At 58.1% G+C, this 25872-nt stretch overlaps 1 protein-coding gene across 1 annotated transcript; it reads left to right on the top strand.

The window, feature by feature from the left end:
- EHD1 (EH domain containing 1) lies at positions 1 to 21587 on the top strand. The gene is given in 8 exon segments (XM_079789029.1): positions 1 to 460; positions 463 to 595; positions 5378 to 5393; positions 5395 to 5457; positions 5459 to 5477; positions 15515 to 15927; positions 18204 to 18368; positions 18769 to 21587. Coding segments are annotated over 8 exon segments (1602 nt in total). The 5' UTR covers positions 1 to 192; the 3' UTR covers positions 19294 to 21587.
- The last annotated feature ends 4285 nt before the right edge of the window (positions 21588 to 25872 follow it).

Raw genomic sequence — 25872 nt, 5'->3', positions numbered from 1 at the left:
CGCGCTTCACTCCGCAGAGGGCGCTGCGCGGCCTGTGACGTGCGCCTGCGCAGTGCGGCCCCCTCCCCGCCCCTTGCCCCGCCACCCGGCCGCCTCTCCGCCCCTCGGCCGGCCGGGCCCCGCCTCGGCTGCGCGCCTCTCCCCGCTCCAGCCGCCGCTCTCCCCGCAGCAGCCCGCCCGGTGTCCGGCAGCATGTTCAGCTGGGTCAGCAAGGACGCCCGGCGCAAGAAGGAGCCCGAGCTCTTCCAGACGGTGGCCGAGGGGCTGCGGCAGCTGTACTCGCAGAAGCTGCTGCCCCTGGAGGAGCACTATCGCTTCCACGAGTTCCACTCGCCGGCGCTGGAGGACGCGGACTTCGACAACAAGCCGATGGTGCTGCTCGTGGGCCAGTACAGCACGGGCAAGACCACCTTCATCCGGCACTTGATCGAGCAGGACTTCCCGGGGATGCGCATCGGCCCGAGCCCACTACCGACTCGTTCATCGCGGTCATGCACGGCCCCACCGAGGGCGTGGTGCCGGGTAACGCGCTCGTCGTGGACCCGCGGCGGCCCTTCCGCAAGCTCAACGCCTTCGGCAACGCCTTCCTCAACAGGTACTCGCCCCTCGCCCTGGGGAGCAGGGGGGCAGCCGGAGCCCCGACCCCGCGCTCGGGCTCCCGCGGCCGCCGCCCCGCCGTCCTTTGTCTCCAAGGCCCCGGCGAGACCCTCAGCGACCGCTCCTGGGACGGGACAGGGGACAGGGGACAGGGTCCTCTGCCGCCTCCTGGGACACCCACCTGTGGCTCTGGGAGTGGGCGTCCCCGGCTCCCCCTCCCCCGGGCCTGTCACCTCCAGAATTTTCTAGGTTATCAGTTTTAACTCCCAGCCCACCCGCCCACCCCCGCAGAGCCCAGCCCCACTTCCCTCAGAACTAGGGGTTTAGTCTTGTCCCCACATGCTTCCCCCAGACTGGACGCTCCTAATTCATTCAAACCACCCTTCCTCCCCTCGAGGGTCTGTTTCTTAGTGGGAAAATATGGTGAAGGGTTTTAGCCATTCTTTTGCTGCTGTGCCCTGTTGTGCTGCGCCTCCCCTGGGGCCGCTGGTTTTGTGTGGGACAGGGAGGGTCCCCGTTGGGACCGCAGGCCGATGGGCTGGAACACTTGTCTCAGGGTGGGGGCTGCCTCAGGGGTTACGGAGGGCAGCGTCAGGTGGTGACCCTGGAGCCCTGGAGTGAGGTTTGGACCCTGAATCCCTCTGTAGACTCACTAGGAGGTTCCTTAACCTCCTTGGTTAAGTTTCCCCAGTTAAATGGGTGAAACTTGCCTTCTCGTGATGAGAGGGATCCGTCCTCCAAGAGTCTGTCCTTCACGATGCTACCAATGAAACGCATTGACCTCTCTAAGGAGTGCAACAGCCAAACTCACTTTAAAAAAAATGCTATTGATTGATTGATTTTATTTTATTTTTTTAGAAAGAGAGAGAAACATCAATTTGTTGTTCCACTTACTTACATATTCATTGGCTGATTTTTGTATGTGCCCTGACTGGGATGGAACCTGGAACCTGGGTGTAAGGGGACGATGCTCTAACCAACTGAACTACCCAGCCAAACTCACTCTTCTGTAAAGGAACTCAGGGCCCTAGTCAGTTCCTAAATCCTTACCCCTCATCCCCATGGTGCATACCCGGGGACCTCACAGATCCGCCACCGCCCACTCAAGGAGTGACTCCGCGTGCCGTGCTACGTCTGGGTCTGGGCCACAGCCTCGCTGCCTTCCAGGTCTCCGCCCTGTGTGATCACATTCCTTTCCACACACTGTCCAACTGGGCAGGGTGACCAGCTTGCCCCCAATCCACGCCGCCCAGGCCTCTTTGCAGTCACAGAGCTGACCATTAACAGAGGAGACAGGCTGCTGCTGTCTCTGCCCTTCTCAGGCCTGTGAGCCTGCCCTCCATTTGTGTGCTGGGGCCTGAGCTGAGTCAAGCCCTTTGGGGGGGGCTCCTGAAGAGGTGCGGCCCTCTTAGCCCGGGGCCTCTCTCCGCAGGATGCTGGCGTTTTGGAATTACTGTGTCTGTAGATAGGGGATTGGCTTGGACTGTGAGCTGGTGGGCGCGGTGGCAGTCTTGTGGAAAACTTGGCTGCTATGCTGGGAATTCCAGGCATTATTAGGTCTCTGTGTTCACGCAGAACTTTGGGAAGCTAGAGGGAAGGGTAGCTATCCCTACCTCATTTCCACTTCTGCTTGTGATAGTAAACTTTTTTTGGAAGAAGAAATGGGCATATGGCCTGTTTTTTTTCATTGATTTTAGAGAGAGAGAGAGAGAGAGAAATATTGATATGTTGTTCCACCCATCCATGCATCCATTGGTTGATTCTTACCTGTGCTTGACCACAACCTTGGCGTGTATTGGGATGGCACTCTAACCAATTGAACTACCCGACCAGCGCATATGGCCTCTTTTCTGAAGTTGCAGACCTTAAGTTTTGGAGCTAGAAGGGATCTCAGCCATCTAGGCCAGCGGTCACCAACCTTACGGACCACGGGTTGGCATCCGCTCCTCCAAAGGTTTCCTTAAAACAGCGGTCGCCAACCTTTCGGACCTCACGGACCACCAATGGTCCGCGGACCACCAGTTGGCGACCGCTGATCTAGGCAATCGCCACCTCATTAGTTCAGGAAACTAACGGCCCCTGAGCCGGGTTGATCTGTGGAGCTCACCCTGCAAGTGGTTGCCTGCGGACTGTGTGTGCAGCCTGCTGCTGCTGCTTCTACCTGGCAGAGCAGTTCGGGAGTGCTGGGCCCAGACAGGCACGTGGGTGATGTTGGTGCCCAGCAGCCAACAGCCACATTTGTTTCCTTCTTGCCACCACCTCATCTCCAGAAGGTCCCCAAATGCTAATGCCCTGCCTAAGGCCCTTGCAGCCGAGGGGTGGTGGGCCTGGGTTTGCACTGAAGCCAAGGCCTGAGCTGTGTCAGCCTGTGCCTCCTGGCCAGCCGGGCACACAAAGGGGGCTCTTCTCTGGCCGGCACAGCCTCTCCCAGGGCTCTTAAAGAGACCCATTGAGTCATGAACTTGACTTCCGGTCTTTTCCCCCAAGTGGCTGTTCTAAGACCAAAATCAGTTGGAGCTGCCTGAGGGAGCAGGGCATGTCAGGGGTGTCCTAAGATGGTCCTGTGAAAACTCATTGTGTGACTGTTCCCACCCCCTTGGAGTGAAGTGAAATCTGTGCATCCTTGTTGGTGAGAAAATGGGATGGGATGCATCTGTGCCGCCTGCTCCCCTGAGTGTTTCCACCACAGAGCAGTTGTTTCTGAGTCCTACGCATGTTAACTTACTCGCCAGGCTCATTTACAAGGCTTTATTTCTTTAAGATTTTTAATTGATTTTTAGAGAGAGAGGAAGAGAGAGAGAGAAAGAGAAACATCGATGCCAGAGGAGTACATCAATCAGCCGCCTCCTGCACACCTCATACCAGGGACCAAGCTGGGTCCTGCCCTGATCAGGAATCGAACCAGTGACCTTTCAGTGCACTGGACGACGCCCAACCAACTGAGTCACAACAGCCAGGGCTGCAAGGCAATTTATGTACTAGTATGCGACTACCCGGAGCCAGTTTTACTCCGAGTCCTTTCAGTTTGGTCTTCTCTCCAGTGACTCCCTTCCCGAGCAGGAGCCCCAGGTCTGGCACACACTTGTTTACAGCACGCAGCTCTGGGGCTGGCACCCGGGAGGGTGAGGTCCAAGGTTTGTTCACCTTGTGGGGCAGCTGGTTTTGCTCTGTTTGTAGGCAGGACCTTTCACCCTTAGCCTGGGGGCCACTGGTCACCAAGGGGGTGGGGCCGAAAGGGGAAGCTAATCAGCTCCGATTCCTCCCTATTGTTGGAAGGCAGCTTTAAGCCTGTGTCCTGACGTTGGGTCAGTGCTCACAATACCGTTTCCAGAGACGTTGTCAAAGGATCCTTTTCTGTGTCTAATCAAGAATCTCTGCTCCAGTTGGAACAGCCCCTTGCTGTCCTGGGCTGTTCTAAGTCCAGTGGGAACTTAGGCACACACAGCTAAGTCCTCACTCATGAGTTGCTAGCCTCTCTGTGGCTTCATTCTTTTTTTTTTTTTTTTAATATATTTTATTGATTTTTTACAGAGAGGAAGGGAGAGGGGTGGAGAGCTAGAAACATCGATGAGAGAGAAGCAATCGATCAGCTGCCTCCTGCACACCCCCTACTGGGGAATGTGCCCGCAACCAAGGTACATGCCCTTGACCGGAATCGAACCTGGGGACCCTTGAGTCCACAGGCCAACGCTCCTATCCACTGAGCCAAACCGGTCAGGGCTCATTCTTTTTTAATAAAGATTTTTTAAATTTATTTCGAGAGGGAGAGAGAGAGAGAGAAACATCAATCATTGATCAGCTGCCTCCTGCACGCTTCGACTTCAGAGAATGATGTCTCCCTCCCTGCCCACCAACAGCCTGTGTCGTCCTCCAGCTTCCACTGGCCACCCGCTGCGGTCCCTTCCCCCAAGGAGCTGGCTGGAAGGGAAGGGCTGGGCCCAGCAGCAGTAGCAAAGGACCTTACTCTCTTTGGTGTGTGGAAAGGTAGCCAGTGGTGCTCTGGCCAGTGTGGCTCAGTTGGTTGAGCATCGTCTCATGTACCAAGATGTGCTGGTTCAATGCCCAGATTGTGGTCTCAATCCCCACTAGGGGGTATGCAGGAGGCAGCCAGTCAGTGTTTCTCACATGATGTTCCTCTCTCCCTTCCTCTCTCTTTAAAATCAATAAAAACCAGTCCTGGTCGGTTTGTTCAGTGGTTAGAGCGTCGGCCCTTGGACTGAAGGTTGCAGGTTCGATTCCTGGTCAAGGGCATATATCTCCATTGCAGGCTCAATTCCTTGCCCTGGTCAGGGCTCATGCAAGAGGGAACCAATCCATGTGTCTTTTTCACATCGACGGTTCTCCCTTTCTGTCTCTCCCCTCCCTTCACTCTCTAGAAAAATCAATAGAAAAAAATATCCTCTGGTGAGGATTAACAAAATAAATAAAATAAAACATTTTTTAAAAAGAAAGAAGTGTAGCCCGAGTTGAATGGTGACCTAGGCTCATGCTAACATGTCAGCAGCTTGAATGCTGAACTCTTGAACTCTGGGGGAAAGCTAAATGTGAGGGAAGTGCTGATGTGGGTCAGTTTGAGCCTGCTGGTTGGATATCAGTTAAGAGACTCTGTGCAGTCTGCTGGCCACCGCTGGCAACTAAGATGATAGAAAACCTCCTTTAAGTGTCTTGCTCTTGGAAAGGAAGCAGAGGGTGGCGATGGGGCACAGAAAGCACCGCTGTGCCCTCTAGAGCAGCGATACCTGAGTCTTGACCCCTCTCTTCCCGGCTCTTGCTCGTGCAGGTTCATGTGCGCCCAGCTTGCCCAACCCGGTCCTGGATAGCATCAGCATCATCGACACGCCTGGGATCCTGTCTGGAGAGAAAACAGCGCATCAGCAGAGGTAACAGCCCGGGGCACCTGTGGTGGTCGGGCCGCTCCCATCTGATGTCTGCGATGCAGACCGGATGCTGCCCTTGAGGGTCTGTCCCAGCCCAAGGAGAGCCCATTGCCCCATCAGCCCTCTGTGTCCACCGTTCTCGGAGCCAAGGAGCTCCTTCCTTCCCGGCTCCTTTGCTGAAGTTACACGAGCCATCAGGTGAAACCACAGCCGATGGGTGGCTTTCATGCTTTCCCGGCCTGGGGCATGCTGGAAAGGAAGCCAGGACTGGAGCTGGGGCCTCAGGCTGGCTGTGAGGGTCATAGGAAACTGCTTAGTATCTGGGCTCCAAGGTACCACAGCCAGCATTGCTGACTGAACAAGCCAGCCCCCGGCTCTCTGGGCTCACTCACTCCTTTTTTTTTTAATACATTTTTATTGATTTCGGAGAGGAAGGGAGAGGGGGAGAGGGATAAAAACATCAGTGATGAGAGAATCATTGACCTGCTTCCTCTGCACGCCCCACACTGGGGATGGAGCCCACAACCCCGGCAGGTGCCCTGACCGGGAATCGAACCGTGACCTGGTTCATAGGTCGATGCTCAACCACTGAGCCATGCCGGCCTGGCTGGGCTCACTCACCTTAGTTTGTGTTTCAAAGCTTTGCCTCCCAACACTGTATACATTCCTAGTGAGTCCCTGCAGGCGCATGGGAAAACAGTTGGACTCTAGCAAGCTCCCCAGAGGAGACTGGCAGGAATTTGTTAAATGCTTAGGGGCTAGAGGAAATGTGTTTAAATTGCTTAAATGCCTGCAAGCAGCAACCTCCCTGGGGGCTGCACACCCGGAAGTTGTTTGTGCTGAGTATGAGTGCATCAGACACATTCAGTTGTGTAAACTGGTTTCATTTTGTCAAGCTTTGTGAAGATCTTGTTCAGGATGTGCCTGAACTGGGTTCTGTTTCTGCTGTCTCCCCCCACCCCCTCCTTTTGTGGAAGGGAGGGGAGCTCAGGGCCTGGAGGGGCGTGAGGGCAGGCAGATGATACCTGGCAGGCCAGGAGGGGAGCCTGCAGCTGCCAATGTGAAAATGAAGAGAGCAATCTCAGAGAGGGGGTTGAGGACAAGGGAAGTTTGTTTACCATCAACTCGAAATTTTTTCCTGCACCCTTTCCCTCTGGGCCGCCCAGCATTGATGAGCTTTGCACTGAAGCCAGCAGCCTGAGATTTGGGGTAGTGTGTGTCTGCTGTAGCTGTGGGGGTGGGGCCCAGTCATTGGTGCTGGCAAACCTTCTCTTCCTTTCCAGGCGTGTCCCCTGCCTATAGGATTGCATCCGAGCTTACTGACCTGCTCTAGCTCTGTCTCTAGCTCTGTCTTAAGCTTTTAGGGTTCTCCACCCAAGGATAATGACATCCCAGGGGTTCAAGGGAGCAGATTTAGGGACCCCTTTTTAAAGGCCAGGGCCAGTTTTCTCTTATTGCTGTTATTGTTCCCAACCCTGGTTTTAAGAAAGTGCCTGATAAGCAGAAGGCTTGACATTTGCCAAAATAAGGCCAGAAAAGCTGAATCAGTTACTCTTAAAGTGAGAGTCCCCCAAAGGGGGATTTATTCTCAGTCTCCCTCCAGGGGTGAGCTAGCCTAGAGGGACTTTCTCTGGACCTCTGTAGAGCTTTCTTTTTAAGGACCCTGGAGGAGTAAACGGAGGGGCTTCTGGCTGGGCCACCTCTGGGCTTCCACCATGCTCCCAGCCCCAGAGGCCGGTTGTGTTATATCTTTGCATAAAGACAGGAGCTCACAAAAAGAGGCTTATCTTCCCAGAATGCCGCCCTCAGTGTGGCCTTCAGACCCTGGAGGGAAGATGTGTAGGGAGAGGATTTAGGGTTCTGTGGCCCCTGTTGTCACGGAAAAGGAACTCAGAAAAGGCTCTTTCCACCTAGTGCTGGGAAGTCCCCTGCTGGGCTGTCTCGACACTTCAGCTTGTCAGAGCTCGGCCGCTGAGCAGTTGGAGTGTATGTCTTGCTACGTGAGGCACCCAGATCCTGTCCGCTAGGGTGTTGCCGTCCCTGCCCCACTTCCCTCCCCAGAGCAGTGCCTCAGCGTGCCCTCCAGTCACACAGTGTGTTTGACTGCGGGCTGGGGAGCACGCGGTGGGCAAGGCAGCCCGGCCCTCAAGCCGCGTGCAGACGGCAGACCCTGGAAGAGGAAGCCAGCAGGAGACGGGCTCCATTAGCTTTCCACCTGGCTCCACCTGTGGGGCCCTGGCTATTCTTCTCGGGTGCTCGGTGTGGGCCCCTCTGGGTCCCTGGGCAGCCACAGGCCTTCCCACCCATCATGGACCACAAGGAGGGTGGCTTAGAGAGAAGCACGTGGCCATGGCTGGGTAGCTCAGTTGGTAGAATGTCATCGTGATTCTCCAAGATTGCGGGTTCAGTCACCGTCAGGGCACATACAAGAATCAACCGATGGCCCTAACCGGTGTGGCTCAGTGGATAGAGCGTCGGCCTGTGGACTCAAGGGTCCCAGTTCGATTCCGGTCAAGGGCATGTACCTTAGTTGCAGGCACATCCCAGTAGGGAGTGTGCAGGAGGCAGCTGATCGATGTTTCTCTCTCATCGATGTTTCTAACTCTCTCCCTCTCCCTTCTTCTCTGTAAAAAATCAATAAAATATATATTTTTTAAAAAGAATCAACCAATGAAAGCGTAAATTAGTGGAATAACAAAAATTGCTGTTGCTCTCTTTCCTCCCTCCCTCTCAAATCAATTTTTAAAAACTTTTAAAAAAGGCAAGTGCATTGTTCTGATAGGAGAAGGTTTCCTCCTGTGAAGTAGTGAGACAAAAACTGGTTTTGCCATTTTTTTCCCTTCGTAACCCTGGAGGTCTCGGTTTACAGTATTTTACTAAAAGGTACGGAGTTGGAGTTTGCTGTGGAAACATGTCTGGTGTCAGCATGTTATCAGCAGGAGAAAGGCCATCATGCGGGGCCTCTTGGATGAGCTGGGAGTGGGTCCGGGGGTGGTGGCCACTGGTGGGTGGGAAGGGAGGGGCTTTCTCTCTGAGGCCCCACCCGTCAGGTACTGCAGAGGTCCCATGTCGCCTGGTCCACAGGACGTCAGAGCAGGCAGTGTTGTCCGGGCTTCCTGGCCGCCGCCTCTCTGCTCCCTTTGCTGCTGCGTGGAGAGCAGGTGTCTCCCGCTCAGAAAGACTGAGCCAGCAGGAGCCCCGGTTCCCGGGCAGGCAGCATGGCGTCTGGTTCGCCAGCCTCACTCCCTGGGGACAGAACATCCTCTGGAGGTGGCATGTGCATTGGGAGTTGCTCATGACATCGGCTTCCATTTCCCACCCTGCTGCCTGGTCCCTCCGGACTTGCCCCTAATGAGTGCAGGAGACACTGCTGGCAGCTGAGGTAGGACCGTGCAGGCCCACTTCCCTGTTGGGCTAATATTCTGAGTGACTTTAGAGATGACGTTCTCCTGTGCCAGCCGAGAGTGACCTGCGGACGCAGGGTTCGTCGGGAGTGCTGCCTGTGCGACAGACAAGGCGTCCCAAAGGGCTCGGGGGGCCGGCTGGGCTGGTGCCCTGGGCCTCCCCGCTGCTGGGTGCCTGCAGTCGGCGCATCAGGGTCCTTGGTAGCAGCGGGGAGGCCCCCTCCGGTGGAAGTCCCAGCCAGCGCACTCCCTGCCGTTGCCGCGTGGCTGAGCCGCGCCGGGGACTCGTGGTCTCAGTTTTCCTTGTGGAAGGATGTGCCAGCAGGGAAGGGCTGTTAGACTTGGATTAGGAGGTCGGAGAGCCGGCTGGCCTTGTGCCTGGCTTTGTGCCACGTGAACCCACTTCACGTAGTTGTCACAGCAGCTGCACCTAAGAGGAAGCTATTGCTTTTTAGAGGAGGAAACGGAGGCTTAGCAAAGTTTGAGTAATTAGCCCAAGATGACTACACAGGGCTCGCATGTGTTGGTGCTAGGGTGGGAACCCAGCAGAAGTTGTGCTCACACTGCACTGCTGAGTGGGTGCTCTGGGGTGAAGGAGCCCCGAGAGCTTGGGTCGGACAAGCCTTTGACCCTCTTCGGTCATCCACTGTGCAGGGCTTCTGAGCTCTCCGACAACGCTTCTCTGCCAGCCTGAGATCAGCATGGGCCAGAAGTCACATGCTGGCATCTCCCTCCTGTTCTCTGCACCAGTCCTCGGAGCCCTGACCATGGCTGCCTGGTCCCCCTGGGTTCTCACTTGCCCTCCACTCACTGTCCCTGGTTCCCAGGGTCTGTCCTAAGACCAGGAGCCGGCCTGCTGCTTCATAGTCAGGCTCTGCCGCCCAGCCCAGAGCTGGAGCCCTCATCCCTGAGCCATCCCTTCGTGCCGACCACCCCCTCAGATGCCCCCAGCCCTAAAAGCCCTCCAGGCCAGAGTTTCACCAGGGGTTTTCAGCCACAGAATGCTCCATGGAGTATCCCCAAAGCCCCTCGTAAGGCTGGAGTGCTGCGTGCTCCTGGCTTCCCAGCGCCCACAGCTCAGCTAGTGACGGAAGGTTCCAGTCCCAGGCGGGTACTTCAGGGGCCAGAAGCTGCAACCGCAGGAGCCGCTCCAGTGAGAGGGTAATGTTCTTGTCCGGGTTGCAGGCATTTCCACATGGACTTCTCGCCCCGGTGCCCAGGGCACAGCTGAGTGCCCTACAAATGTCAGCTGATGGAAAATAAGGACGCTGGAAAATCCAGGACTTCCCAGACTCTGATGAGGAAGACGCTTTCCCGAATAGCATCTTGAGCTGGAGGGTGGGGAAGCACTGACTCAGCGGGGTTTCCCTTCAGATTCCAGGTCCTCTGGGTGCTCGGGCCCTGGGCAGCTCCCTCCGAAAGCCTTCCTCTCCCCACGCCCCCCGCTGCCCCCCCCCCCCCCGGCCCCTGTCCAGCCAGACAGCTTTTGGCCCAAGCCCAGGATGAGAATGCTGCCGGCTCTGCCGAGGGGCGTGGGCCACTCTGCCTACGGAGGAGTGGTACCAGCTGGTGCCGGCACTCGGCACCTGTTCCGAGGCTGCCAGCCCGGCGGCCGGCTGGGTAGCAGCTGGCCCGAGCGCCTGCAAATGTTCAGTTTATATTTGGGGTACGAGGCATTCTTCACGAATTAGAGCGGTCGTTGCCTACACACCCATCAGAACCAAAGCTTCTTGAGTCCAAAGTACAAAGCCTGTGAGTAAATACTAGCAAACATTTACCAAGAGCTTACAATGTGCCAGGCGCTCACTCGATGCCCACAGCAGTGCTGTGTGGGCGAAACATGCCGTCTTCACATTACAGATGAAGAAACGGAGGCTCAGAGGGAACGTGGCCTTGCTGGGGTCACACTGCTGGTTGTTGAGTAGAAGTTCCAGGATTCAAATGGGGGCCTGGTTCCAGAGTCCATCTGTCCTCCCCTCTGGCCCTGTCCTTCTGTATTGTTGGTCAGGGTTACTGAGGTCTACATCACACACAGTCACACTCATCTTGTTTAGGTGCACAGCTCTCTGAAGCAGTCTGTAACCACCATGACCTAGGTATGGTCTTCCCATCACCCCGAAAGTTCCCGCGCCCCCTTGTAGTCACTCCTGATCCCAGGCAACCCACTGATCTGACACTTGTCCCTAAAGTTTTGCCTGTTCCAGACTGTCGGAAGTGGAATCGTACCGTTTGTGTCTGGGGTGTGTGTCTGTTTCACTCGCCTGTGCTTTCTCGGTTCATCACGTGCCTCAGTGTCCGTGGTTTGCTCCTTTTGTGGCCGTGCTGCCCCAGCCAATGGACGCACCGTCATTTGTTATCCACTCAGCTGGTGAAGGGTATTTGGATTTCCAGTTTGGGGCAGTTTTGAATAAAGCTGCTATAAACATTTGTGTACAGTGCAGATTTTATTTTTTTTTATTTTATTGATTTCAGAGAGAGGAAGGGAGAGGGAGAGAGAGACATCAGTGATGAGAGAAAATTATCTATTAGCTGCCTCCTGCACACCCCCTACTGGGGATGGAGCCCGCAACCTGGGCATATATCCAGACCAGGACTTGAACTGTGATCTACTGGTTCATGGGTCAAAGTTCAACCACTGAGCCACACCGGCCGGGTGATTCTCGGCTCTTTAATATTTGTTTTGCTCTCCTGGTCCAGCATGAGTTGGAAATGTGTGTGATGGAGAGCTATGGTAAGAAATACCCAGACCCACGCAGCTTGAATGGCAGGAAACAGAAGGTGATTGGAGACAAACGCCCTATTGTTCATGTTCTAGAAGCTTTCGGAATGTATGAAGCAGCTTTTTCCCCTCTGACTGCTGGAACTGCCTGTGTCTGGAGGGTGCTGGAGCAGGGCGAGCAGGCGCCAATCACAGCTGCTGCCTCTGCACCTTGGTGCTGGGTGCTGGTGTGGGGAGAGGGAAGCCTGGCTTGTCGGGAAGGCAGACCCCCTCAGGAGGCACCCCGGAAGGCAGAAGGGACCCCGAGGAGGCTCAGGAACCCAGCCAGGGTGAGCACCTCCTGTCCTCACAGCCTGATGGGCTCTACCTTCCCCTCTCTTCTCCCAACCCCCAGGACTCTGTGTGTGGGAGGGGTTAAATGTGCACTACATAAGACTTAACCATATTTTGTTGTTCACCCTCACCCGAGGGTATTTTTTCCATGGATTCTTGGTGAGGGGGTGGAGAGAGAGAGAGAGAGAGAGAGAGGGTTGCCTCCCGCACAGATCAAACCTGCAACGCAGGTACATGCCCTTGACCAGAAATCTAACCCAACACCCTCTAACCACTAAGCAACACTGGCCAGAGCTAGACTTAACCATTTTTTAAAAGATTGTTTTTATTGATTTCAGAAAGGGAGAGAGAGAAAAATCAATGATGAGAGAGAATCATTGCTCATCTGCCTCCTACGCACCCTCTACTAGGGGTCAAGCCCAGAACCCAGGCATGTGCCCTGACCAGGAATGGAACCGTGACCTCTCCCTTCTCTCTCACCAAAAGTGAGCGCTTTCCATAATAAACAGGAAATTTCATTCACCTGCAAAAAATGGACTTAGCGCTGTTGGCTCTGAGTTGAGGTGTTGGTGAGTGACAGTGTGCAGCTGCGGGGCGCTCAGCTCTGGCTGGGACGTAGGGATCTGCAGGCTGCGACTCTGGTGCCTCACTCCACCTCCTCCTTTCCCTTTCCCCATCGTGCTCTTGGCCCCCCACCGTTGGGGGAGGGGGAGGCCACGATGGGTGGAGTGTGGGGTGACCTCAGCTCCCCGCTGCTGTCCTCACTCCTGGGCCAAAGCTAACTTGGGCTTGAGCCCAGCCCATCAGGGCGCCCCTGTTCCCAATGCTTTAGTTTTGGCATTGCTGCCTCCCCAGCTGTGGGACTCTGGTCATTTGAACTTGGTCAGTCTGAGGACAAATAGTTTGACGAGGGGAGAAGTAGGGCCTCATTTTTGCTGAGAGGGAGCCTCTGTTCAGTCCTGAGTCATCGCTTTTTCAGCGCTGACCTGCTGGTCGCAGAGCAGCCATAAAAGGCGCTGGCGGAGTGGCCTGGGCAGGCCCTGCAGACTCCGGAGCCGAGCCGGCACAGCCACCGCTCCCTGCCCCGCTTTCCTCAGCCTGCGCCTCCGCCTGCCTTTCTGGGTCTCTGCAGACAGCTTCGCTCTGGGCATGCTCCGTGGCTCCGGGCCCCAATGTGCTGGGGCCCCGGGGCTGTACTTTGGAACCAGCCGCCTGTGAGGCCCTTGCTCCAGGCCCTGCCACACTGACACGGGAGGCTGGTGGCCCTGCCCGTCCAGCCAGCCGCCCAGGCCTTCAGAGGGCTGGCTGCTCCCCTGCCCAGCCTGGGGGTTCAGAGTCGTAAGGGCTTTGCTGCGCCCCACCCCCCTTCCACCTCACCACCACGTTAAGAAACCCCAACCAGCTGAGTGGCTGCCTCTGGTGAGAGCATCCTGTTTCCTGGCATGCTGGGTGGGCGAAGCCTCCACATCGCCCTGGAGAGGCCGCCATGTGCGGGCAGAGCAGTGGATTTGGGGCTTCCTTAAGTTTCGGTGTCGCCACAAGAGGAGAGCTGGCCTCTGGCCTCAGAGCCAGCATTTGTCGCGTAGTTCTTGACCAGTGATGCAACCCCAGCTGCTTGTCCCTTGTTCCAGTGGCCCTGTCACCTCGCCCCTCGCCTCCGCCTCCATGGAAGTCATTCCAGTGCCTGGGCCTGTGCTGGGAGCCCAACACATTGCCTCATGTGACCCTCCCCGGATCTTAGAAGGAGGACTTGGTTTTCAAACTTGATAGACGAAGAATGAGTAACTCAGAAGTTAAGCACTGAAGGTCACAGTCAGTGGCGAGCTGGGAGTTGAATCCAGAACCGTCGTCTTTAAAATCCTGTTTTCTGAGTGCCCGGGGAGAGGCTGGGAAACTGAAGCACACTTGAACCTGGGGGCCTGGCAGCCAGAATGTTTATCCAGCCCGGCAGGAGGCCGGGTTCTGGCCCGGTGCGGTGGAGCCGGGCTGTGGCCTGGCACTCAGCCCTGAGCTCGGCCTCGCTGCTCAGGCTCCTAGAGCGGGGCTGCCCTCCCTGGCCCTGTAGGTTGCGCTGGGCCCTTTCTTGACACTTTGTCCTTTTCTTTGGGCTCCTCCTCTACCTGATTGCTTTTCCGTTCCATGGTCTAGAAAACGCAGGTCTGAATCCCCGCCTGGCAGGGGGTTGAGGGGGGCGAAGGGGGGAGACCGGTGTGGCTGGTTTGTGTCCCCGGCTCTTCTCCATAGGAGTGGCTTCTCTGGCTAAATCTCCGCAGCTTGACTGCACTCTGGGAGGTATTGGGGGCTCCTAAGAGGGCCGGCCCACATGTGGGTGGCCCGTGGGTAGCAGGTGAAGAACGAGAGGACAGATCCCAGGGACAAGGAGGTTGCCCAGAATCACCCGGAGGGGAAATATGCGCAGGGGCTGGGACCCAGGCTTCCCAGAGACTCTTGTCCTTGTTTCCACATGGGCTCCTACCTCTCCTTAGGATTCCTAAAAGGTGAGAAACAGTTTCCCTTCTTCTGGGGCAGTGAAAGAAAGGGAAGCATTTTGAAGTGTAATTACAACATAGGATACAAATTCAGCCACTGCTGTAGAACCCCCAACCCCCGGCTCAGTCAGGTGTCGGTAGCTTATGTGGGAAGGAGCGGTCCAGCGAGGCCATCCTGGACGCTCCGCTTCGCGCCCCGAACCCAAGGCGGCTGCTCCGGCTCCCAGTGTCACATGTACGTTCTCGCCGCAGGAGAGGAGAAGGGGCCAAGGGGTCACACTCCTTTTCGTGTTCATTTCTGCTGCCCGGCAGCCGGGGCGAGAGCGGGGAGGGTGTGTCCCGCTGAAATAAGACAATTGTTACTGAAGGAAGAGCTCCGGGTAGCGCGCTCTGCCGCAGACGCCCGGGCACCGCTGGCCGGTGGGAGCCCGCAGTGAATGGAAACTGGTCACATCAGCCTTCACTTTAGGGAAGTGCTAGCGAGGGAAGTGGTTTGTCGCTTCATGAGCTCGTTGTGGAGCAGAGGTCAGCAAACTCTCTTTCGGGGTCAGAGACTTAATGTTTTAGGCTCTGCAGGCCTTGCGGTCTGTCGCCACACCCTGAACTCGGGCGTGTAGACAAGAGCCGCGCGGGCAGTGCAGCTGGTGGTGTGCCCAGGAGGACGTCCTGTGGAGAAGCAGGGGGTGGCCGGGTTTGGACCCTGTTTGCCAGCCCCTGTTGTAGGGGATGCTGAGGTCCCTGCAGAACAGGGCGCCTGGCAGGCAGCGGCCGCAGGTGCTGGCGCTGTTTTCGCCGTCACTGCCGTGGGCTGAGCCGCGCTGCTGGGTCCCCTCCTCACTCCGGCCGCAGTCAGACCCTCTTCAGAGCGTGGGCTTTGTGACTTCCTTCGCGTTGTTTATTCTCTAAGCGTCTCTTAATGCCAGGCGCTGCATGGGTGAGGGCGCTACCGTGGTGGGTGCAGAAATGGGAGACCCGATGACGCCCTCAGGGTGCTGTGAGCACGTTCTGGAAATGTGAATGACCGGGTGGAGAGGGACCAGGCCACGGCAGAGCGCCTGTCCCTGGGGGCCCTAGCTCACCCTGCTCTCCCCACAGGGTACGACTTCGCGGCTGTCCTGGAGTGGTTCGCCGAGCGGGTCGACCGCATCATCCTGCTCTTCGACGCCCACAAGCTGGACATCTCCGACGAGTTCTCAGAAGTCATCAAGGCCCTCAAGAACCACGAGGACAAGATCCGCGTGGTGCTGAACAAGGCCGACCAGATCGAGACCCAGCAGCTGATGCGGGTGTACGGGGCCCTCATGTGGTCCCTGGGGAAGATCATCAACACGCCCGAGGTGGTCAGGGTCTACATCGGCTCCTTCTGGTCCCACCCGCTCCTCATCCCCGACAACCGCAAGCTCTTCGAGGCCGAGGAGCAGGACCTCTTCAAAGACATCCAGTCTCTGCCCCGCAACGCTGCCCTCAGGAAGCTCAACGACCTCATCAAGAGGGCAAGGCTGGCCAAGGTAGACCGGGGTGGGCACGCCTGCGCCGGGGTGGGCTCCTGTGCTGGGACTGCCACTGGGCCCGGGGATTGGTCTGCCCTGCCTTTTGGGGTGCCCAAGGCCCATCTCTGCAGACCCCCAGCCACAGCCCCATTGCACTGTGTCTGAACCAGTCCTCTCTCTGCACCTGTGGGCGCAGCTATTTTTTTAAGTGAAATTCTTAATGCACATAAACCGCAAACTGGAAGGTCCCTCTGTACCATCCGCAGCCTGGGGAGTGGAAGTGGGCGGAGGTGCAGCTCATGGCCTCACGGGCTTCCCCCCACGGGTCCCTTGAGCACTGAAGTACACTCGGCAGATGCTGGCGCTGGGGACACAGTGGGGACTGACAGCAGGTCCCCACCCTTGTAGCGCTGGTCAGCCATAGGGGGGAAAGCATACAGCATATAAAGCACAATTTGGGGAGACCACAGGCTGCTGCAGAAGCAGACTGGGGAGCTATCTTGGTGGGCTGGGCCAGGCTGGGGGCCTCTAGTGGGAGCTGATGCTTAAGCCAGGACAGGAAGCTGGTGGAGAGGTGGGTTTCTGGCCTGTGGGCCCAGAGAGAAGGCTGGGGGCTCAGTCTCCAGAGGCCCTGCTGAACCATCCCTGCCCCTCTGCGGAGGCACGGGGCCTGCTGGCACCTACTGGCAGCTTCTGAGTTGCTCAAGAGGTTGGAATCTCAGTGTCTGGCCAAGCGCATGAGACCCTGGGTGGCTGGTCCGCGATGGTGGCCTGCAGAAGCCCTTGTGCGTCGGCGATCTCTGATGAAAGGGCCGTGGAGAGCAGGGGGCGCACGGAGGCTGGGAAGGCAGTGCGTGGGCGTTTTGGCTTTGGAGAAAGCAGCCCTGTGTTCTGTGAAGCAGTCACCCTGGGCCCCTGAGCACAGGACTGAGGATGGGGCTTCCCCGCCGGTCGGCCGGCCTGTCCTGGGAGAGCCGAGAAGAGCCCTACGGGCCTGCTCCTGCCTCAGGGAGCCGCTGCCCGGGTGTGGCCCTGAGGTTCGGAGACTCCGCCATGGACAGCACAGTGCCCAGGGCACCCCACACTGTCCTGAGGCCTGGTGTCAGGTAGCTTCTGGCCTGAGGAACGTGAACTGATCCTCATCCTTCACCACCGGCTGTGTCTGTGGCCCAGAGTGCTGGACCAGCACATGGGAGCTCGCTAGGAGATGGGTTCTCAGGCCCCGTCTGCCCTGCTGAGCCAGCCTGCATTTGGACGGGGCCCCTGGTGGTCTCTGTGCCTAGACAAGCTGCAGAGGCCGCAGGAGAACAGGGCTGCGCGCTTTTCTAGCTGTATCGCTGCGGGAGCCTTCCTGGTGAGTGCAGCTCGTTCTCAGAAAGGGGCCTGTGAGAAAACCTGACCTCAGAGGACTGAGGGCCACCCCAAGCCGAAGGAGGACGGGCAGTGAGCGCAGAAGAGACCACAGGGGAGGGCGGCTCCCTTCTTCAGGACAGAACAAAGGGCAGGCTTCCTCCTGCCTGTTCGCTCACGGGAATGGTGTGTCGTCTCCTGGCCTGAGGGCACATTGAGTCACTTTGCCTGGGAAGCCCGTCTCCAGTCCTGTTCCCCCACCTGCTGTTCCTGCTCCCAAAGCAAGCGGCTCTGGGCTCAGGTGGCTCTCTCTGTGCTGACTCTGGCCTGCGGCTCTGTGACAGGCCTGCTTCCCTCGGGCCTCCCGAGGGGATTGAATGGGGATGGTGAAGGATGAGGATCAGTCTGGGAGAAGGTGGCTGGCTGGCTGGCTGCAGCCCTCCTAGGCCGGACACTGCCTGGCAAAGGCAGAGGGTTTGAAGGGCTGGTGCCCTGGAGGGTTGTCAGCATTACCAGCCCGATCTGAGGAAATGAAGGTGTGCCACCTTGAATTGGCAAATGTCTAAGCAAGGTATTGAAGCTAAGATAAAGCTTCAAACATCGGGGGAAAGCTTGTGGCGTTTTTCTAATCCTTAGTCATCCCCAAGGCTTTGGTAATGACAAAGTGGAGCATACTCAGGCCCTGGTGGAGTTTTATGACCCGATGTGCATGTCCACATGTCTGCACATGCAGGAGGGGGGGGCTGCCCCTCTGCCCCGTGGAGGGGTCCCTGGTGGAGGGAGGCTGCGGGAAGCAGAACGTGGGCTTTGGACTGCCTTTGCCCCCCTCCCACCCCCACCTCCCCCGGGTCACAGCCCCGGCTTCCTGGGGCAGCCCAGGCGCAGGGCACGCTCCCGCCGAGGTGCCCAGGAAGCCTGTGACGCGCGCCCCTTCTGCCGCACAGGTTCACGCCTACATCATCAGCTCCCTCAAGAAGGAGATGCCCAACGTCTTCGGGAAAGAGAGCAAGAAGAAAGAGCTGGTGAACAACCTGGGGGAGATCTACGCCAAGATTGAGCGGGAGCATCAGATCTCCGCCGGCGACTTCCCGAGCCTCCGCAAGATGCAGGTCCGTGGCCCGCGCCCTAAGCAGACTGGAGGGCATGAGGAAGGCCAGGGGCACTGGGTCTCTGTGGGGTGGGGGCGCCCAAAATGGAAGCAGCTGGGTAAGTCACCAGCCCCCCACCCGAATCGGAGAAGTTGACCCAGGTCCTCAGGGAATGGGGTCAGGGCCAGGTACTCTGGCCTCATCCCAGTTCATTCTCTCCATAGCCCTGCCAGGAAGGGACTCTTTGTACCTTCCAGTTTACAAATGGGGGAGGCAGGGCCAGTGGGGTTCACCGAGCTGCCTGAGCTGTGAAGTGGTCGGGCTGTGAGGAGGAACCCGCTTTCTCTTGGGAACCCTTGCTTTGCCCACTCCGCCTGGAGTCTGGGAGGGCCCAACCCCCCCTCCCCCCCCTCCCCCACAGGAACTCCTGCAGACCCAAGACTTCACCAAGTTCCAGGCCTTGAAGCCCAAGCTGCTGGACACAGTGGACGACATGCTGGCCAACGACATCGCCCGGCTGATGGTGATGGTGCGCCAGGAGGAGTCCCAGATGCCCTCCCAGGTCGTCAAGGGCGGTGCCTTCGACGGCACCATGAACGGGCCCTTCGGGCACGGCTACGGCGAGGGGGCCGGGGAAGGCATCGATGACATCGAGTGGGTGGTAGGCAAGGACAAGCCCACCTACGACGAGATCTTCTACACACTGTCGCCCGTCAATGGCAAGATCACGGGCGCCAATGCCAAGAAGGAGATGGTGAAGTCCAAGCTGCCCAACACGGTGCTGGGGAAGATCTGGAAGCTGGCCGATGTGGACAAGGACGGGCTGCTGGACGACGAGGAGTTTGCCCTGGCCAACCACCTCATCAAAGTCAAGCTGGAGGGCCACGAGCTGCCCACCGATCTCCCCCCACACCTGATCCCACCCTCCAAGCGGAGGCTCGAGTGACCAGCCGGCCCCGTGCATCCAGCCAGCAGAGACGGGGGGAGGGAAGGGTCACCGGTTCTCAAGGTCCATAAAGACTGAGTGGACCTTGGAAAGGAAAACCACCATCTTTCTTTTAAAGGCTGTTCCTGGGCCCAGCAGGGGAGGCAGGGTGATACTCGTATGTGAATGATGGAATTTTATGCACAAGAACTATGGATATTTTTAATATATAACGTTAGAGGCGGCCTTCTTTCTTGCCTCCTCTTCCGTCTGACAGCCCCATGCCTTCACACACGCAGCTGGCCTCCCCCCTTGCCTCCCGCTCTGCTGTGCAGCACTCGGCGCCCCACGACCACTCCCGGCGCGCCCCTCCTGCCAGCTGCCGGGCGCTGGGGCCTGTGTAGACCGGAATGACTGGATCTGGTTTATTCCTAAGCTGAGCGATGCTTCTTCGGGCTAGTGGCTTCCTCCCCGTGTCCTGGACTCCGTTCTTGTGCCTCCCGCCACCTCTCCGCCCCCTGCGCACAGCCCCGCTCTCTGCTCTCAGAGCCGCCCGCCCCTCGCTTGGCAGTCACAGAAGCAAGGCCCAGCTGCCTTTGGGGATCAGAGGGGCGGGTGGGTGTGGAAGGAAACATCTTCCGGAAGATACATAAGCTAGTGCTGGTTCTGTAAGAGGAACACCTCCTACTTGGCTGAGTGTTCCAGTCCCTTCCCAACCACTCGTCCAGAAGCTGTGATTTTTGTCTCCTTTCCTCTAACCAGGGGCAGCTCTACCCAGGAGCCATTAGACAGGGTGTGTGCCGAGCTCCCCGCCGGGGCCCAGAGGTGTTCTCTGCGGCACCCTCACTCCCTGGACATTCTGGTGCACTTCCCTGCCCCACCCTGGGGTGGGTGCTAGGTCCTCATGAACTTGGCATGGTTTGGTGCTCTAGCCCCGGCCTAGTGGCCAGAGACCAGGGATAACCCAGCCCCTTCCCTCTTTTACCTCCATCACTTCCCAGGGAAGCCTTCTCCGACCTTCCCTCCCTTGAGCAGAGGAAGGTGGGGTGCCCTTAGAGCAACCCCTTCCCCAGGCTGAGAAGGAACAGGCAGCGAGTGGCCAGCTCAGGCTGCCTCACTGTGTTGCCTCGGCCGGGCTGTCTAAGCAGCGTGGAGGCCGGGACGTGCTGCTGGCTCCACGGCCTGCAGCCGTCATCACTCCCACTGGGTCTCGGACTCCTGCACTCTGACCTCTCCAGCCCCGCCCAGCCTCCCAGTGCTGCTCTCCAGGCGTCCGTCTGCTGGGTCCCAGTGGCCAGGAGCTGGCCTGGTTACATCCCGCCAGCCTCAGCCCACCATTCCGTACGGTTGTTAGGTGAGGGTGAAGGTGCATTGTTGAGAATTCACTGTTTCCGATGCAGTGGCTTTTCCACGCTCACCTGTGGGAAGAAAAGCAACTAAGACAAGACTTTCTTGAATTAAAGAAGTTTGTGCTGAAGCTGGCTTCTGGTGCTTCGTTCTCCCAGGGCCTGCTCCCCACGGTGCCTGCTGGGGCACTGGCAGGGCAGGGACAGATTGGCAAGCCTGCCAGGGTGGGGCCCAGGCAGTCACGCTCAGCTCTGGCAGCTACTGCCTCTTAATAGACGCCTGCAGACAGGGCTGATGACCCCCTTTCCTTGTGCTCAGTGGGGGCTGAGCAGTGCTTTATTTTAGGAGGACGGGGTGAAGTTGGAGAATCTGATGACAGAACTGGGCTGCCTGCCCTGGGGTGGGGAAGAAGGTACCTGCCTTGTATGATCTTCACAGCATCTCCTCCAACCTGGGCCTCGCCCTGGACATGGGCAGACAGGTGGGCGCCCATGGGGCTCTGGGCACTGGGAGGGGTCAAGTAGACAATGGTTGACTGGACTTGGTGATAGGCCCTGGGGGGTGAGATACAGTGAAGCTGGTACTCAGACCAGCAACAAAAATACAATTACTAAGGGTGGGCCGGGCCTCGGGTGGGGGAGGGGAACTGCTGGGACCAGCCCGGGAAGGAGACAAAGTGGGAGCTGATGCACCACGCAGGCCTCGGGCGTGTAATCAGGGTGGAGCGCACCAGGCTCACTTGAGGCAAAAGACAGTATGTGAACAGGTGCCCTCAGTTCTGCCAGCCGGCTTGGTGGGTGTCTGGTCTGAACACCCGTATCTGATCGCCAGCCTGGCACCACTTAGGCAGTTTGCCTTGTACTGGGGTTACCTCGACCCTCCTGATGGGAGATCGGTGTTTTCCCCCATTGCACAGCCAAAGACTCAGGCGGGCAGGTGTATAGGATGATTCAGACCTGGTGTGCCCACCAGCCTCTAATCCAAAGTACCCTTTTCAAAGGAAAAACAAAGCCTGCAGCTCAACCCCACCACCCACCCCACCCCCAATTCTATAGCTGTGGACTCAGATTTGAGAACGCACATGGAAGATTAAAAAGATTAAATGCTACCACTGCAGCCTGGGGCCCTGAAGGCTTGGCACAGCCCCTCAATTCCCAGGGTCACCAGGAGGTGCAGCCTGCTCGCTCAAGCTGATGGAGCACAAAGAAAACGCAGAGTGTGAGAGAAGCGCTGCCTGGCCGCCCTGCCCCTCCACTGAGCCCGCCACCTCGGGGCTTTCCGCACCCCACACTCAGCTCCCTCCCCCAGCACGAAGAGGCAGGGTGAACCACCAAAGCTACCCCAGGAAGTGGCGGCTGATCTGAGACTTAAAAGGAAGGGCCAAGGGCAGGTGGCTGCACCCCTGCTGGCCTGGAGCTCAGGCCCCGGGGTTGAGTTTTACAGGTTGGGGGTCTTCTCAGGCTGTGATGGGAGTTCAGGGAGGGCCAGTGTGTGGACAAAGGTGTGGCCACCCCTCGGAGGGCAGCCTCCGCCCCTCACCTCGTCCCCAGCTCCCCGGCTGGCCAGGACCCTGGGTGAAAGGCCCCCTTCAGAGGCTGCTCGGGCACAGGAGAGCGGATTGTACCCGCACCCAGAGCTCCTGCACGAAGAGGCCTTTGGGGCCATCTGCCCACGTGGCACCTCGGAACCCACGATGCAGGAAGCCAGGGGCGCACCCACACTCCGGGCCCCACACGGGAGCCCTTCATGAGATCTCGTCAAAACAGTCACTCCTGCTCCGTCGAAAATGTTACCTTGTCCTGTTCTCATCTCAAAGAGGTGTCACAGAACTTGCCCAAGGCCACCAGGCTCGACAGGGTTAGGACACCCAGCCACCAGTTCTGCCCTCCCCATCCAAGCACAGAGGGCAGGTCTCAGGCAGACAGGCCGGGGCCGAATCCCAGCTCTGCCGCTCGCTCGCTGAGACTTGTCTTCCCTCCTGAGGCTGATTCCTCGCTCGCCAAATGCAAACAGGAGCTCCTGCTTCAGAGGCAGGGCCCCTCGGGTGGCCACCTTTGCTCAGCACCCAGTGCAGTTGGCCGGGGGTGGGGTGGGGGTAAGGGTCGGTACAGGGAGCCCAGCACCCCACCCAACTCCCAGAACAAAGCAGGTAGGACCCACCCTTCCCTACAGCAGCTCACAGACTTGGTGGCGCCCATGGGCCAGAGGGGTGGTGGCCGATGGGGCTCAGGCCTGGCTTCCTGTGCGCCCAGAAGGGTTGCTAATTATAAAACCACATGGCCTGCAGCCTCCGTGGAGTGTGGGAGCCCCTATGGTGTGTTGGAGCAGCGCAGAAGGCTTTTGGAAGAAAAGCCAGGATGATGAAATCACCATATGTCCACCCATTTGGAGCTTTGGACTTTTCAAAGGACACACCCCTGGTGGGCGGGGGGGGGAGGGGGGAGTGTGAGGCTGCCAAGGACTAGCTTGGGGAGTGGGGACCCTCAACATCACCATTTCCATCAGCCTCTCCCCCACATAGACACACGTTTAGATAAAACCTGGAGCCTGCGCGGCAATGCAGCCCCCACCCTCCAACCACACTAGACAGTCCCGCGACCACTGGTGGGCACCCCGTGGACCACTTGCCCCTCACACCTGAGCCGGGGCAGCTCTCCACTGTGAACAGACAGCAGCCCAGAGAGGGGAAACGACTTGCCCCAGGCCACACGCCTGGTCAGCACGGACCCACAGCCAGGCTCCCTTTGGTCCCTGGCTCTCCGGGGCACTGTGCTTCCGGTGGGGCCCGGGGCCGGGGCAGCGGGCCAATGCAAGTGGCCCTGCAGGCCCATCTGCGGAGGGTGGGTCCTGAGGCAGGGCTGGGAGAGGCTCGTCCTCAGCCACTGGGCCTGAGTCTCCGCCGTGGGGAAGGGGGGCCCAGGAGGTGGCTGTGGATGTGACAGACCCTGAGGCTGCCCGTGTCTGAGCCACTCCCAGACTCAGGGACCTATGATCTGGGGTTCAGAAGGCCTGGGTTCCCTGCCACTCCCCTGCACTGGGCTTCACCTCCCCCTCTGTGGCGATCCCCTTATCTGAACCACCATTTTCTTTCTGCTAGCCTCTGAAATATACCGGAGGATATATTTTCCATTGATTTTTAGAGAGTGGAAGGGGCGGGGGGGAAGGGGAGAGAGAAACATCAATGTGAGACACTTCAATTGGTTGCCTCCTGCTCTCTCCTGAGCAGGGCTGGGGCTCAAGCCTGCAACCCAGGTACATGCCCTTGACTGGGAATCGAACCCTCGACCCTTCGGTACATGGGCCAACATTCTGAGCACACCAGACAGGGCCTGACAGTTTCTTTTCTTCCCATCACCAAGGCCCTTCCCAGAGGCCTACATCAAGTCCACCGCCCTCTGGCCTTTCCTGTCCCCTGTCCCCAGCGTCTGGGGCCACAGGCTGCCCTTCTGCTGCCAGGCACTAGCCTAGGCATGGAACCAGGAGAAGCTCAAGGCTGGCACCACCCACCTCCCCAGCCTCAAGGTATTAATCTGTTATGGGAGGGCCCTTGTGAAGATAGCAGATCTTAGCTTTGAAATACTAAGGACCACAGGAATGAAGATGTAATCACCATGATCTGCTATCCCCGGGGCTCCCCGAGAGCTAGTGCCAGCACCTCCATACCAAAGGGGCTGGGAAGGGGGAGAAGTATGGGAGGAGCAGGTGCCCCTGCACCGGGTGGGCCTCCGGGAAGCAGTGACCAGGGAGAGTGAATGAGGCGGCGACGGGGAGGTCTTCTGCTCAGACTCACTGGGCCAGGGTCTTGGCCACACGCAGACCCTGCTCCCTGGGATGAGGCTCGTGCAGCCCAGGCAGACGGTCTGGCTCACACAAGACTAGAGAACAGATCTGCTGGGGCAAAGCAGGGCCCGTGCAGGAGCTGTTTATGATGACTGGGCTGGAGGACTGGCTGCTTGTGGAGTCTGGAGCAGGGGTTCAGGTACAGACTGAGTCTTGAGGGGTTTTCTGACCTTGAGCTGGGAGCCACCCCCCTTTACCGACAAGGAAACGGAGGCTTGGAACAGGATGTGACAAAAAGGAATGCAGGACCAAATAGAATCAAGTACCAGATGGACTGCCCCACGTAGACACCGGTGGGTCTCAGTTTTTGTCCGCTTCCCCTCTGCTGTTCTGCGTGGGATGGAGTATGAAGGGCCAGGGAGGGACCTGTCTGAGAATCCAGCGTTCAGAGAAGCTAAGACACCTGCCCGAGGTCACACAGGGAGTCAGCCAGGACCCAGAGGCCCCACCAGTTGGTCCTTGACTGCTGACCCTGGGGGCCGGGTTGGAGTGGGTTTGGGGATCAGTGTCCAGGAGGGGCAATGAGGAGTGGTCTGTTTTCCCACCCAGAGCCTTTCCCTACCCTATATAACTCCCCAGAAGATGGGAACTTGGGCTTGTCCTGAGCACCTGGACTTCCTCTGGTCTCTGGCACCCCCCTGTGGCCTCCCAGGGCACAAACCCTAGGGTGGGCCCCACCCCTGCCCCGCCCCCAAAAGGAGGGCCCAGAATGCTACAGGTGAGAACCCGGAGGCCTCAACCACAAAATCCCAGCCCCCTCCCAGAAGACACATAGGCCATTGAAATTTAAATCCCGGTAGTAATAATAATAATAATAATAATAATAATAGTAATAATAATAAATCCTGGCTCCCTTTCCCCACCTGGCTTCGGTGGGGAGAGAGCCTGTATGTCTTGGTTTTCCCAGGGACAGGTCTCAGAGGAGATCAGATGGGAGAGACGTGTGGGGAAGCCCCGGGGCTGCTAGGGATGCTTACTTCCGCTCCCAGGATGTTCAGAGTGCCTCCTCCATGAGGCTCGCAACCTGCCCCAGAAGACTCAAGAAGGTCTCCGCCTGAGGGAGGAGGCAAACCCCAGAGAGATCTTTTTAAATGGAAGAATGTGTTATCTAAAGCTGCTAAAACCCCACCCTTTGTCCCTCCTCTCGGACAGACTCACAGTCCTGTGGTTTCTGGTCCAGCCCAGCTGGAGACGGCTGGGCAGAAATCAGAAATACCACTGGATAAGCCAGCCCCTCCCCTCTCCTGATCTCCTCCAGCTCAGCCAGCTTCTCCTTGGCCTTTAAGTTCCAGGCGGGCAGAAGGCCCTGCTCCCACCCAGGGCTTTGAGAGCCTGTGGTGGCCTGTCTCCCTCCCGGAGCACACCTGTGCCTCCCCCTACCTCTCCCCTCCCCCCACAGGCGTGCGTCTCCTA

The sequence above is a fragment of the Cnephaeus nilssonii genome, assembly GCF_951640355.1.
Source record: "Cnephaeus nilssonii genome assembly, chromosome: 13".
NCBI lineage: Eukaryota > Metazoa > Chordata > Mammalia > Chiroptera > Vespertilionidae > Cnephaeus > Cnephaeus nilssonii.
Note: the sequence above shows the minus strand (reverse complement) of the source record. Positions and strands in the feature narration are given on the sequence as shown.